This window comes from Cupressus sempervirens, chromosome 1, assembly GCF_028749045.1.
Source record: "Cupressus sempervirens isolate cs-2001-9-10 chromosome 1, ASM2874904v1, whole genome shotgun sequence".
Taxonomy (NCBI): domain Eukaryota; kingdom Viridiplantae; phylum Streptophyta; class Pinopsida; order Cupressales; family Cupressaceae; genus Cupressus; species Cupressus sempervirens.
In genome coordinates, this window is record NC_143118.1 from 636,313,381 (window position 1) to 636,325,919 (window position 12,539).

At 37.2% G+C, this 12,539-nt stretch overlaps 2 protein-coding genes across 7 annotated transcripts in view; one reads left to right on the forward strand and one right to left on the reverse strand.

The window, feature by feature from the left end:
- Positions 1 to 431: 431 nt before the first annotated feature.
- The window catches only part of LOC149579537 (transcriptional corepressor LEUNIG-like), a 119,563-nt gene continuing 107,455 nt past the window's right edge, over positions 432 to 12,539 (forward strand). For all 6 annotated transcript variants that reach the window (XM_089833716.1, XM_089833732.1, XM_089833720.1 and 3 more), the window contains exon 1: positions 432 to 673. The gene's annotated coding sequence lies outside the window, so the exon portion shown is untranslated. The remainder of the gene's footprint in view (positions 674 to 12,539) is intronic.
- On the reverse strand, positions 12,112 to 12,525 carry LOC149579538 (disease resistance protein Roq1-like). The gene has a single exon (XM_089802049.1). It carries the CDS (start codon positions 12,523 to 12,525, stop codon positions 12,112 to 12,114), a length of 414 nt encoding a protein of 137 aa, XP_089658175.1.

A 12,539-nucleotide genomic window follows, 5' to 3' on the forward strand; every position in this document is an offset into this window, starting at 1 on the left:
TTCTACTTTACATTTACTTTCACAAAATAATATATAATTGTTTGATTATTTAAACTCAATAAAACTAACTAAACGAGTATAATCACATTAAACCTAAGGAAAAATCCTTTCCAACATCCTTTATCTGTCCATAATGAAAGTGGAGATGAAAAATCAAATAAATAAAACACAAGTGGCAAGATGCTTATCTCCACAAAGCCGCCTATTAATGCTTTAAAATTGTCCCATTGAACTTTATTTATTTAAATTCCGTAAACATTAAATTAACTTTATATAATTGAAAACCAATGGAGTCCACAGTTTAATTAACCTCCAACGTTCTAACCAGAGGTTTAAAACTCCGAGCCTCCTAAGTATATAAGCCGAACCAGACAGGCTTGGGAATATGTCCAGAAATTGTGATAAATGCAATGCTCAAACCAAAGTACTACGTGTAGATCAGTTTGGCTGGCATAAAGATCTGCTTTAAACCAGACTTCAATTCTCAAGGACGGTAGTATTCGATTTTGGCTTATTGCAGGATTCTCATAATGGTCCGATATCAGGAAACTTCTTCATGTGTGGATTACTCTTCTCTCGAGCTCGTCATTCTCTAATTTGATTGACAACGGATCAAATTTGGCGGAGATGAGTTAATTTCGTCGAATTTTGCCTAAATTTTGGCGGGCAGAAGGTAAATCTGGTTAAAATGTTGAATTTCAGGTGTTTGCGTTGTTTGGTTGAAGATTTGCATGTTTTTGCCGAATTCCTGCGAGAGTTTAGGGTGTTTACTTCTACAATGTGCTAATATAGCTTGGATCGATGCATTTCTTTGTTATCCCAAAAGTCGTGAATTCAGAGCTGTATCTACAAATTTAGACACACACCTGTAAAGTTGAGGCAGTAATGTTATGCATGATAATTTGCGAGGTTAATTGGTAACGTTAGCGCTGTATATACTACCAGACTATAGAAATAAAGTGTTTAAATATCTTATATTTCTTTTTAGAGCTTTCTAAGGGTCCAACATATCAGGGTTTGAATAAGCATTATGGTTAATTATAGCTTTATCTGGCATTCTGTCATGTTTTTCGTGATTTCTTAGGAGGCTTCATTAAAAATTAGCCTGAAAGGTTGGAAGATGCCGAGCTGCGTCATTAATTTAGAGCATTACCGATTGAATTAGAGCTGCTCCTTCCCCTTGTGAATCGATGAAGGAGGAGGTCAGAAATTGGCTTAAGAATACGGCGGAGAAATTCGTTCAATGTAAATAGTCACATGTAAAATAATATTTTCTTCTTCTGGTACAGGTGTTTTCAGAATCGGAAAACATAGCGCGAGTCATATTATTGGAGACAATTTGTAGAAACTTTCAGAGTATAGCTATACCTGCTATTGACGCAAAAATTGTTAATAAATTAAACGGGAATTCATATCTTCAGAACCTTATTGCAGCCAGTACCCCAAAAGTCTAGTCCGATATAACTTCATGGTTTTAAGATTTTTTTTGTTGTTGCAATTTTCTATTTTAAATAGGTTACAGAGGGCCATCTGTTCCAAAAACATTTCAAAAGTAGCCTCCGATGGGACCTTGCGTTATTCATGTGGAATATTCCTCTTCTTCCTGTAGGTGGATTGAAATTTTCTGTTGAAATCGCCTGGGCCATAATAAATATAGAAGTATCCCTTTTTGTGGGATTGCGTTCTGTATCTTGCAACTGCCATGAAATCTCTTCAACCTCCCCAATTGTTATTAATATATTCTATTTATTCCCTGATCACTCGATAGGTGATGAGGTGGACATCTTGCTGGATGCATTCAAACATTCAGATCCTGTACAAAACTTTGCATATTATAAATTGCAGTCACAATTCTTTGGTTGAATCTCATTGCTTGTTATTCCGTGTCTGAAAATTCTGATTGTTATTTTCATATCTTTTTATATCCATTTCAGTCTATGCTGTATCTGAATTTGGTGTCCTCTTTGGCACACCTGCACCCTGGGTTCGTGGTTTCATAGCAGATAACTTTGTAGTGATATCAGGCATTGATGCGACCATGCATTTTATGCTGCGGCCTCCAACATTTGTCTTTTCCTTGTTTAGATATCTTCAAAATCTAATTTGCAACTGTCACTAGAGCCTACAGTGTTGTCTTTTAGTTTTGATTAATAATCAGCTGGATTAGAGCACATACTTGAATCACATATGTTGTCTGTATTAGAACAGTTTCAGAGAGTCCTAAAATGTTGGGAGTAGATAATTTGCAAGGTGAGTTTTAAATAGCTCAGAGGAGAGTTGTGAGTATGACTATGAATGCAGAGGTGGATTTGTTTTATCATTTATGATCTGATATGAGGGTAGCCAAGTTGGAAGAAGAAATAAGATGAAGTAAGAGGCAAAAACAGAAGAAAGGACAGGCAAAGAAAGCTAAAAATATTGGAGTTTGAGTTGGAAGAGTTATGGTGAATGTTCGAGTAGTTGAGGCATACAGTAATGTGAGGGCAAAGAAAATTACCCTTGTAGCAAAGGCATTGAAGAGTTGTGAGAAGGCAAAGAAGAATGTCGAGAATGAATAGTCACATTGCGAGGAAGAGCTGTTTTTAGATAGGAAAGCTGTAAAGTCTGGGATTAGCCAAGGAATATAGTGTAAGAACAGGAAAAATAAAAGCAATTGAGGAGTTAACAGAACTATTGGTTAATGGGAGGCCCTCAAATGTGATTTGTACTAGATGAATGGGATGGAGATGTTGAGTTGTTTTATAATGGGGGAGGAGGAATATTGAATTTGAAGAAGGCTGATGTGCAATATATTATTATGAAGAGGCAAAACATGTATGAGTATAATCCGTTTCAAAGAAATGAAATGAAAGATTTTTAATGACGTCCATGTGACCAACGGTCTATGGGACCAAAAGAACCCTTTGTTAATCTACTCTGATTTCTCCATGCTGTCCCTTTTGCTGTGGATCTGCATAAGTAAGATCGCCCCCTTGTGGAGTCTTGCCCCTTCGAAAAGTTCTTTTATGTTGGTCCCTTGTAAAGTGTCCTTGTGCTGGTTGCGAATGTCCTCGTATGCGATGCAATCTTTCACATAGTGCCCTTCTGTTTCTACCACTCCATCTTTCCAAAACCTACAAATTCTGTTGTCCCACCCTTCTTTAGGAACCTCCCATCTACCTGTTTCACATCTCAACCGGTGCGATCCACACTTCAGTTGGGCAATTAGAATTTTTGCTTTTCCTTTGATCTCAGCCCTAAGTATTCTTTGTCACTGTGATCGCATGCGGGATTAAATTCTTTGACATAATGAGCCTTTTTTCTACCTAACTGATTTGCCTACATGGCAGATCTGATTTTTTGTACCACCCATTATTTAATTTCTAGGTTGGATTCCGGGCATTCTAGGTAGTCGATGTTCCACTTGTTGAACCATTTGCTGTTTTGTTTCTTCCATGTCTTCTTCCGACGGTGAAATTCCTCATCAACCACCATTTTAGGCCAGCGATGTGTATCCTTTTTATCTACTTTTTTTAGGTAGCTCAATAGTCGAATAAGTGCTCTGGTCTCAACCGGGAACATGCTTGCCTCCGCCAAAAGAATCTCGTATGGGACCGTTGACTTGACTTTGAGGTTTGTGGTGATGAAATGCTTTTGTATTCTTTCGATTTGCTGCCATTTGTGGTTTGCTACACTACTCCCCCAAACTTTTCTGCCATAAAGATCAATTGGATAGCCCAAAGAGGGTTTTCCTAGTTTTTCAATCCCTTAACTCTGCTTTTCTGCATCTGTTTTGTAGAAGGTACGAGGCCTTCCACCCTCCCTGTATTCTTTTTGATCTGCATGTCTCCCAACCTAGTCGGTAGTGGAAATCTATCCCCAGATACTTGTATTCTTCCACAATTTCTAAGGCTTTACCTTTGAATATGAAAGTAAGTTGTTTTCTTTTCTTCAAGGAAAATACCATGATCTTGGTCTTTGATGTGTTGACTTCCATCCTGACCTCCGTACAAAATGTTTCTAAATTACTCAGATGCTCCTTTAGTCCTTGGGCTGTATTAGCAATGAGTATAAGATTATTGACATAAAGAAACAACCTAATCACATAGTCTGCTAACTGAATTCCCTCTCCATTGGCTCTATTTAGCCATTCTTCCAGCTTATCAATATAAAGACCAAACAAGGTAGGGTAAAGTGGGAAGCCTTTTTTGACCCCTATGTTGCTGCCAAAGCACTCTGACATGCCTTCTTTGGTTCTGATTTTTGCTTTAACCTGCTCATAAAGCTTATAGACAACAACTCTGTACTCTATTGGAACCTCCAATTCCTCTAGTCTCTTCCATAGTTTGTTCGTAGGTACGGAGTCAAAGGCATTCTTAAAGTTGACAAAACAACAAAAAGCTTCTTCTCCCTGTTCCTCCCATACTCTCTCAATGAGGTGTCTGAAATATCCCAAACCGGATATTTACTCGATTTCTTTCTCAGAATAACATTTGGATCATAAACATATGAAACCGTATTGAAATAAACCAACAATGTAAACCATAAGAAATAACCCAATTGATATTTATCTGGTTATTTCCTCAAACTGATATTCAACACTTGTATATATGCAGATGTATTACGAAACACTGTAGAAAACCAATAGATTCACCCAAAGATATTGACTTGTTCTTTTATAATAAAATTTTATGAAAATGCTTTACGATCAATAGGATAAAACCAGTAAAAACTCTCATAAAATTCCTCAAAAACACATTATTGCATTCTACAACAGCAATACAATAACCAGCACTTGAAATCCAATCTTAAACATAGAATTTATAGTTAGATTGGAATACTTAGAGAAGAACCTGCAAGCGCATATGAGACACTTGAAATGATGTCTCCACGGACAATGGGTTTGCGTCCACTGTCAGCTAGCACGAGGGGCTACGTCGTCACATTGGCTGAAAGCTAAAGCATTCCGAATACTCTCTCAAGAGAGAAACTGAAATCTGAATAATAAATCAAGCATGCACAAATGAAAGAGTCTTTTCTCCTTTTATCCCCACAGTTGTGACTCTTCGACTTCCCTCCTAGTTTTTTGTCTTATCTCTCGTTGTCTTTTTTGCCCACTTTATAACATTAAATTGACCTTTTATATTTTGAGTACACACTCTCCAATTCAATTTTAATATTATATATAATACGCCTTTAATATTTCTAATGTCCCAGAAAAGAGGACATTACAAATTTCCCCTCCTTAAAATTGCTTGTCCTCAAGCAATTAGTACCAGGATCCCATCCGAATCTGCAGGCAGCCTTGAAGCCCAATCTGAAAACAATTCCGACCACACTTCCCACATAAATCTATAAGATTTCACTATACCTGTAGACTGTACAACTTTGACTATTCTCGCATCTAGTCTCAAACTGAGCAGAACTATAAACAACTCTTCAATAAGCCATAGATGCATATAGTCAACACTTAGATCCCAAACCCTGTTGTCATAACCAGCCGATATGATAAGGTACAAATGTATCAATGAACTATGCATAACCCATTGGATGGTGACAACCCGACCTAAATAGATGACCTAATAAACATGCCACTCAAAAATTGAAAGTAACACCCTGGGTGCATCAAATACCATACTTCATCATCAATTTGGAGAAACTCCGGTACATAGGTATTAGGAATAAGAATGAAGCTGAAAACCCGTTCCTTGAGATTAAAACATAACTTCCATCAGTACTACACCAAAATCTATCCAAAGGTTGATGTATGCAATCCAATTAACTCCTGTATGGTGTGAAATCAGGAACCCTATTTGGTCTGATCCAATGACGCACAATCGTATTCAAATCACCACTCCCATCCTTTGACCAAGATTCGCTGTTAGGAGTTATACTTGTATCCAAAATTATCAGAAGTCCAATCAGCATCAACTTCAAACAAAGGGTTGTCTACAAGTTGAATGTGATTTGAAGTTTTGATACTTGATCATTTGGGGCAGCTGTCCAAGTCATATGTATGCTGGATGCTATTAGGTTCATTAGTTAGTTCGTGGAAAAATTCCAGCCTCTCCTCATGTTCCAGCGAGTGATTCGTGATCTTGATATGATTTTCTGCTTATTGAAGGGAAATCCGAGTGTCATCTAATGCCTCCTGAGAATACTTAAGCTCCCTATTGAGCTCCATAATCCCATTCCCTTCCTTGCTTAGCTGATCAACATGTATTTCAGCTACCTTGAGAATGTTATTCCTATCGGAAAACAAATATAAATAATCTAATTTCATAGCTTCAAGAGCTGTTTTGATCACTTGCAAATCAGAAACAAGCCAGATTTTTTCCACCCCCTTTTGAACCTTCCTATAAAGATCCTCAACCATCTTGTGAGTGTTGTTATAACGTACTAATAGTGCCACAACCGCGTCATTACTAACCTTCAATTGATTCCTGAAGGTATGCATTTCATTATTGTCATGTTGAGGCGGTTCATCATCTTACACTATCATTGTGGATTGTTCCTTTGAATTTATGTCATGGGCATCAGAAGTATATGGTATATTATACAAAGATTCCAATCTGTTATTACCTCATGTGCAACTGACCTCATCAACCTACTTGTGAAAGCTAACCTCCAAATCACCAATGCAGTAACTTGCACCCTGTGTAACATTTTATACGTGATCGCAAGAAGGTTGCAAATCAATGGTAGTTGACTGATCTTCTTTTTCAAGACCCTTTATTTGATGATTTTGTTCTGTCGGAAATTCTTCATACACACCTTTGCGCCAGTCTTCTGCAAGGAGATCCTGAACCAATTTCAAATACTTTATTTTTGCTATGTCAATCTTATTTTGTTGCACTAGATGAAAATCTATGTAATCACTGAATGGTAGATCATTTTGGATTTGAGTAGGAAGTTCTTTATACTCTCCATAAATGTCGAGTATTTCTACTCTTATATCGGATTCAGAATTCTTGGCTAACTGCTCTTTCTTAGTACCCTTCCTGATTTTATCCAAATCTTTTCCCATTGTTGAATGTTGTTATCCTTTTACTGCAAGTCTGACAAACAGCTACATTTTGCCCCAAAATTGCCTTGATGTTCTTGAACCTCTAAATTTTGTAGATTGGCATTGGGTTATTTGTTTTTGCAACAATTTTTGAATAATTAGGAACTTGTTAATAAGCAATTGCCAATAGACTCAATTCCACAGTGTAATCTGTTCGATTCTTCGTAATAAGAATTCTACAACTTAGAGTCACAGTGATATTTATGAAATCCCAACACTTACTGACCACCCAAAATTACTTCATGGGTTTTTGCATGTTGAAAGTCCGAAAGTTGGGTAAATATAATTTGACTCAGATTATACAGAATAACACTTCTCTGTATGACACACAACCTTAAGTAAAGACCGACCTGTTAATTTCTGCTAAATGATGTTATCGATGTGATTGCAGGTTGGGAGGTATTGGCATCAATCTGCTCAATGTACTTCCAACGGTGATGATTCCCACTTTCTGAGTTTGAAATAATAAAATTGATTGAGTGAAATTTCCTGTGAATCCATGTCTTCCATGTTGATTGCCTATATTCCTCTGTTAATCTAATATTTGCCGCTACGCTATGTCATGAGGAAAGAAATTGATGTAGCCATTTCTTCTAAAATCTGCTACAGAGGGTTATCAGGTCATTTGCAGTGGAATGCTTTGAATGTCGTGTCTATTGATGTAATCAGACTAACAACGCCCACACAGGTGCTATGAGCTTGAGCTTGAGCCTATGTATGTAAGCAATTAGTCATGGTGCAAATTGCTTTGTCCACTTTGTAGTTATTCTGTCATGTTCTGCTCGATTTGTCACATATTGATGAGCAATTGGGATGAGACATTTATATGGATTGAGATCTGTTAGTAGGGAACTAATTGAAAGCAACACTTTGGATATTGTTAAGGTGGGACTCCATTTATCCTTCAATATGCCAAACAAGTTTGGCCACTTGAGTCAACGTTGCAATGGTAAATTCGATTTCTAAACACCACCTGTAAGCTTCTTTGCTAACGTCTGCTATAAAGAATCCTTCAGAGAGGTGAACACATGTTATTGATGATAGGTTTTTGACACGTAAAGTTCTTGCCAACATTTGTGTTGCCCGTCCTCATATCCCTTCAACAACAGGGATAATCTTTGATTATTAATTCAGCTAAAATATGTCATCAAAAGATCAAGCTTAATAATTTCATAACCAACTCTTCCAGTGGGACAACTTCAATTGGAAAACACAGAGTTTTTGATGCCACACATACCAATTGCAGTACCTTATCACTTACCTACCCTCTGCGAATTCTGTTACGGAAAAGGCATTACAATAGTTCAGTTTGGAATTCTTGCAATCTCACCTACTACGTATCTCCTTATTGTAATTGTGCCCCTTGATTCTTTATTAGCAGTCAACGGTCGGAAGCCTCCAGATGTTGTAACCACAATATTTTATTCATGACACCATCTAATATTCCACCAATTGTTTTTTGAAACACAACAACACACTTGTATAAATTCCCTTTCAATAACGCCAATGGTCATTGTAACATATGCTCTTGGAATTACCACTCTTTCAACACTTACGATAAAACTTGAGCAATCAAATTAGGTCTCTTCATACAATGGTCGGGTCCTATCAACATTTGATATTATTCGACGACAACTAATAATGCAAAATACTTTCATGGAGTCAAGTTGATGAAGATGCACACAATACGGTTTCCATTATGATTGCTCCAAAATTTACAAACAACCTGCACAAAGGCAATATCTTGTTTCCTCACGCTTTGCTTGTTTTCTTCTTCCAGACTTCAAAGATACATTCTCATGACATGAACTCATAGTTTGCTCGTTTTCTGAGTGACTAGGATTTCTCTGTCGGGCACACTTGACCAACTAGACTAAACATACAACCCCTTGTCGCATTGCTTCTCCGTATCAAAATCTCAGAGAGTCCTTAAATGTCACTGTACTTGGCAAGAGTTGCTTGCCTGTCGATCTCAGTTTCTCCTTCGTTCCTCATGCCTAGATTACATCTCCAACCCCCTTTTTTATAAATGCAAAGCTCCTTCTATGCATGTATCCTGTCCCTTTGACAAAGCACAATTAGTTCTATATATGTGTAATGTTCGTTTGCAATCTTCTTACTTGAAATTTAGACCATGAACTTGTACTAAGGAAAACTAACACCACGAAAGGCATTCTTCTACTACCACGGCTATGGAGTGATTGTTCTCCTTTCTTCTTGTTAGTGAAATAGGATTTGAACTTGTAATAGCACTTTTGAAATTTTATGTGTTTTTCAAGTTACTATATGAATGAATATATATGTGAAATAAAGAGGCATGTCTCTTGAAGAGACATATCTCTTTAACATATTAACTTACATTAGTTATAGTTATAACACAAGTAATATGCCCTCAATATATTGTAATTGTTATATAACAATACACACACACACACACACACACACACACACACACACACATCACTCTTAATATAAGTTAATTATTCCATATATAATATTTGTCCTATATTATATATCTCATATATATAATATAATTTATTCAACAGAAGTATAACATTAATACTCCCTCTTAATGAAGAAGGATAAAACACATAGATATTACACCATAGGTTAATATCTCAAAAATAATACATATAGGAAATCTTTGATCATAAGATTTCTAGAATATGATATCATGTAAGTATTGGCCTATCATAATATCAACATATGCTATTCACCAATTACTATTTGATATCATATTTGGTAACATGAGCATTGGCCTATCAGAATATCAATCAAATGATATTCACCAAATACTTTGAGTAATGGCCTATTAGAACATCAACTAAATGATATCCACCAAGTACTCAATGTGGTAATGGCCTATCAGAATATCAAGGCAAGATATACACCAAGTACTGAAAATATATCTATACAAGCAACTTGTAGATAATCAAATTAATAATATCAACCACCTAGTTGTTGATTTATAAGATAAAGCCTTTACATGAAACAATTTCGCAAAAATGAATCATGCTACAAGTTATTGTAAGGACGTCACTTTACAATGACTTCTAATACAAGTGATAATCATTTAGAAGTCGTCACTTCTTCATGATGTACATAGGGGACAGGGTCATACAAGTATGACATAATTTTTTTGCATAAAGTCTCCACAAATACTGTTACGTGGTGTTGTCACAACATTCACGATAAAACATATTAGAGAATAAGGTTTCTCCCTCTTAGTTTGATATCAACTTTTCTGACCTCTTAGCACAATGTTCTCTCCGATGAAGTATCAGACTTCCTCTGAATCTATTATCATCCCTCTAACCTCTTGGTAGCAAGTCATGTCATGCTTCCTTAGTTCAATGGTTATCCTGATAGCATAAGGCCTTCCAACCTACATATATGAGACTTTATCCCATGAATCATAGTCCTTTAGTTGTTATAGTTTTTGACTAGTGGAGAATCTATCAATCAAGGTCTACTCCTTCTGAACCAAGATCATCAAAAGTTTGATTTAAACATTTATTATTTTCTGCTCCCTCTCCAAGGTCAGACTCCGTCTCATAATTTTAATCAAGGATATTTGCTTCAAGAAACTCACCTTATCCAACCTAATCATTAGATGATTCGTGAATCGTAAATCATAGCTTCTCTGAAGCTACTATCATAAGATTGAGTCTGCACAATATTTGGTAGCATGCCTAATGTACCAATCTTCTTTTCCTGAAATATCATCGCTTTCGTCAATTATAGGAACTATAATATCGCTGCTTGAAATTGCCTCTTCGGTTACGTCATCTTCCCAGCCTCTGCATATGCTAAGTGACCTCGTGGGCAACAATTCATACAGCCCATCAGCCGGATCCGTTTCCTCATCCAGAGGAAAGCCCAAGTAGACATTAATATCCTTTTGCTTTAAGCTACTTAATCTGGTGCCCGCTCTATTTAACTTCCTCAAAGTAGCTAACTTGACAAGTACATCTTCAAAGCTTCCAAGACCTGGGCAGCCCTGAAGGTGTAATAACCTCAGCTGAGTCATCTTGCTCAATGTGTAAGGAAGGCTTTTTAAGCGCGAACAACCAGCTAAGACCAAGACACGGAGTTGTGCCATGTCACCCATTGTGTTGGGAAGAACACTTAATCCTCTACATTGCCCCAAGTGCAAACCTTGCAATTTACCCAAATTACTTATCATTTCTAGGAGGCCTTTTAGACATGTACACCAGCCCACACACAAACATGTTAGCCGCTTCAAGTTGCCCATAGTATTAGGAAGCCTTTTTTTAAGCTTGCACACCCGCACAAATGGAGCTCCTCAAGTCCTAACAAGTTATCGAGAGTATTCGGAAGAGTTGTGAGAGTTGGACAATCCATCACATACAAATATTTGAGGTTCACTAAGCAATTACCAAATCTGTTCGGAAGAGTTGTGAGAGATGCACAATCCCATATACACAACTGATGGAGGTTCACTAAGCTGTTGACCGTGTTTGGGATTGTCTTGATACTTGCACACTGCTTTAGACTAAAGATCCTTAGCTCAGACCAACTTTTGACCTGGATTCTCTGTCTTACTATTCTCCATATATTACTATCACTTAAAAATTCACAATTGCTTATTATTATCCATATCAAATTCGGAGCTTGATCTCTAATGTTGTCCACTATTACAAGATCATACAGAGAGAGTTATTGCAGCTTAGGCTTGCTTTGCAGTCTGAAAGGTTCTCTTCCGTTCTCCCCATTGTTGACAAGCATATTCATCCCTCTAGTTTGTCTGTGTTCAAATCTCTACGTCGACTACTCAGACACAACCACACTCGGCCATTATTATCAAGCTCTTCTTGAATTTGTATTCCCATCTGCTGCACAAGGGCATGCATGTCGAGGTAATTAGCTGAGCCATTGGTGTTTATAAGCATTTTTCGGGAAAGATTCTTAATGGTAGTGTCTACTTCATGTGGGTGTAACACTTTCCAAAAAATAACAGCTTCTTTTTCCTTCTGACCAACAAGGCAACAAGCTATGTCTAGAAAGATTTTCTTCTCAATTTCATTAAGTCTGTCGTAACTGATTTAGAGGATTGTGAATATGTCTGGATTGCCTAGAATGTTCATGACAACTTCTTTCCAGCATTCCACGTCGCCTGGCTTCTTATCAGAGAGATGTGCTCCCATGACTATTAATGTGAGTGGAATCCCCCAACAGGCATTTGCAATTCTTCTAGAAAGCTTTTCATAGGGTTTCTCCAGAAATGTCCTAGAGAAAGGATGACAACTAAACAATTGGAGAGCTTCCCCCTCTGTCAGTGCATTCATTTCATGCATTGATTTGACATCAGCAAGATGGAGAATGTGGCGGTCTTGGGAGATAATGATGAGTTTGTTGCCAGTGCCAAACCAATCCCCATTCAAAGCACCTAGTTGCTGCATATCATTCACATTGTCCAAAATTACAAGGGACCGAACTCCTCGCAGTCTATCTCTCATCAGCACTTATCTTG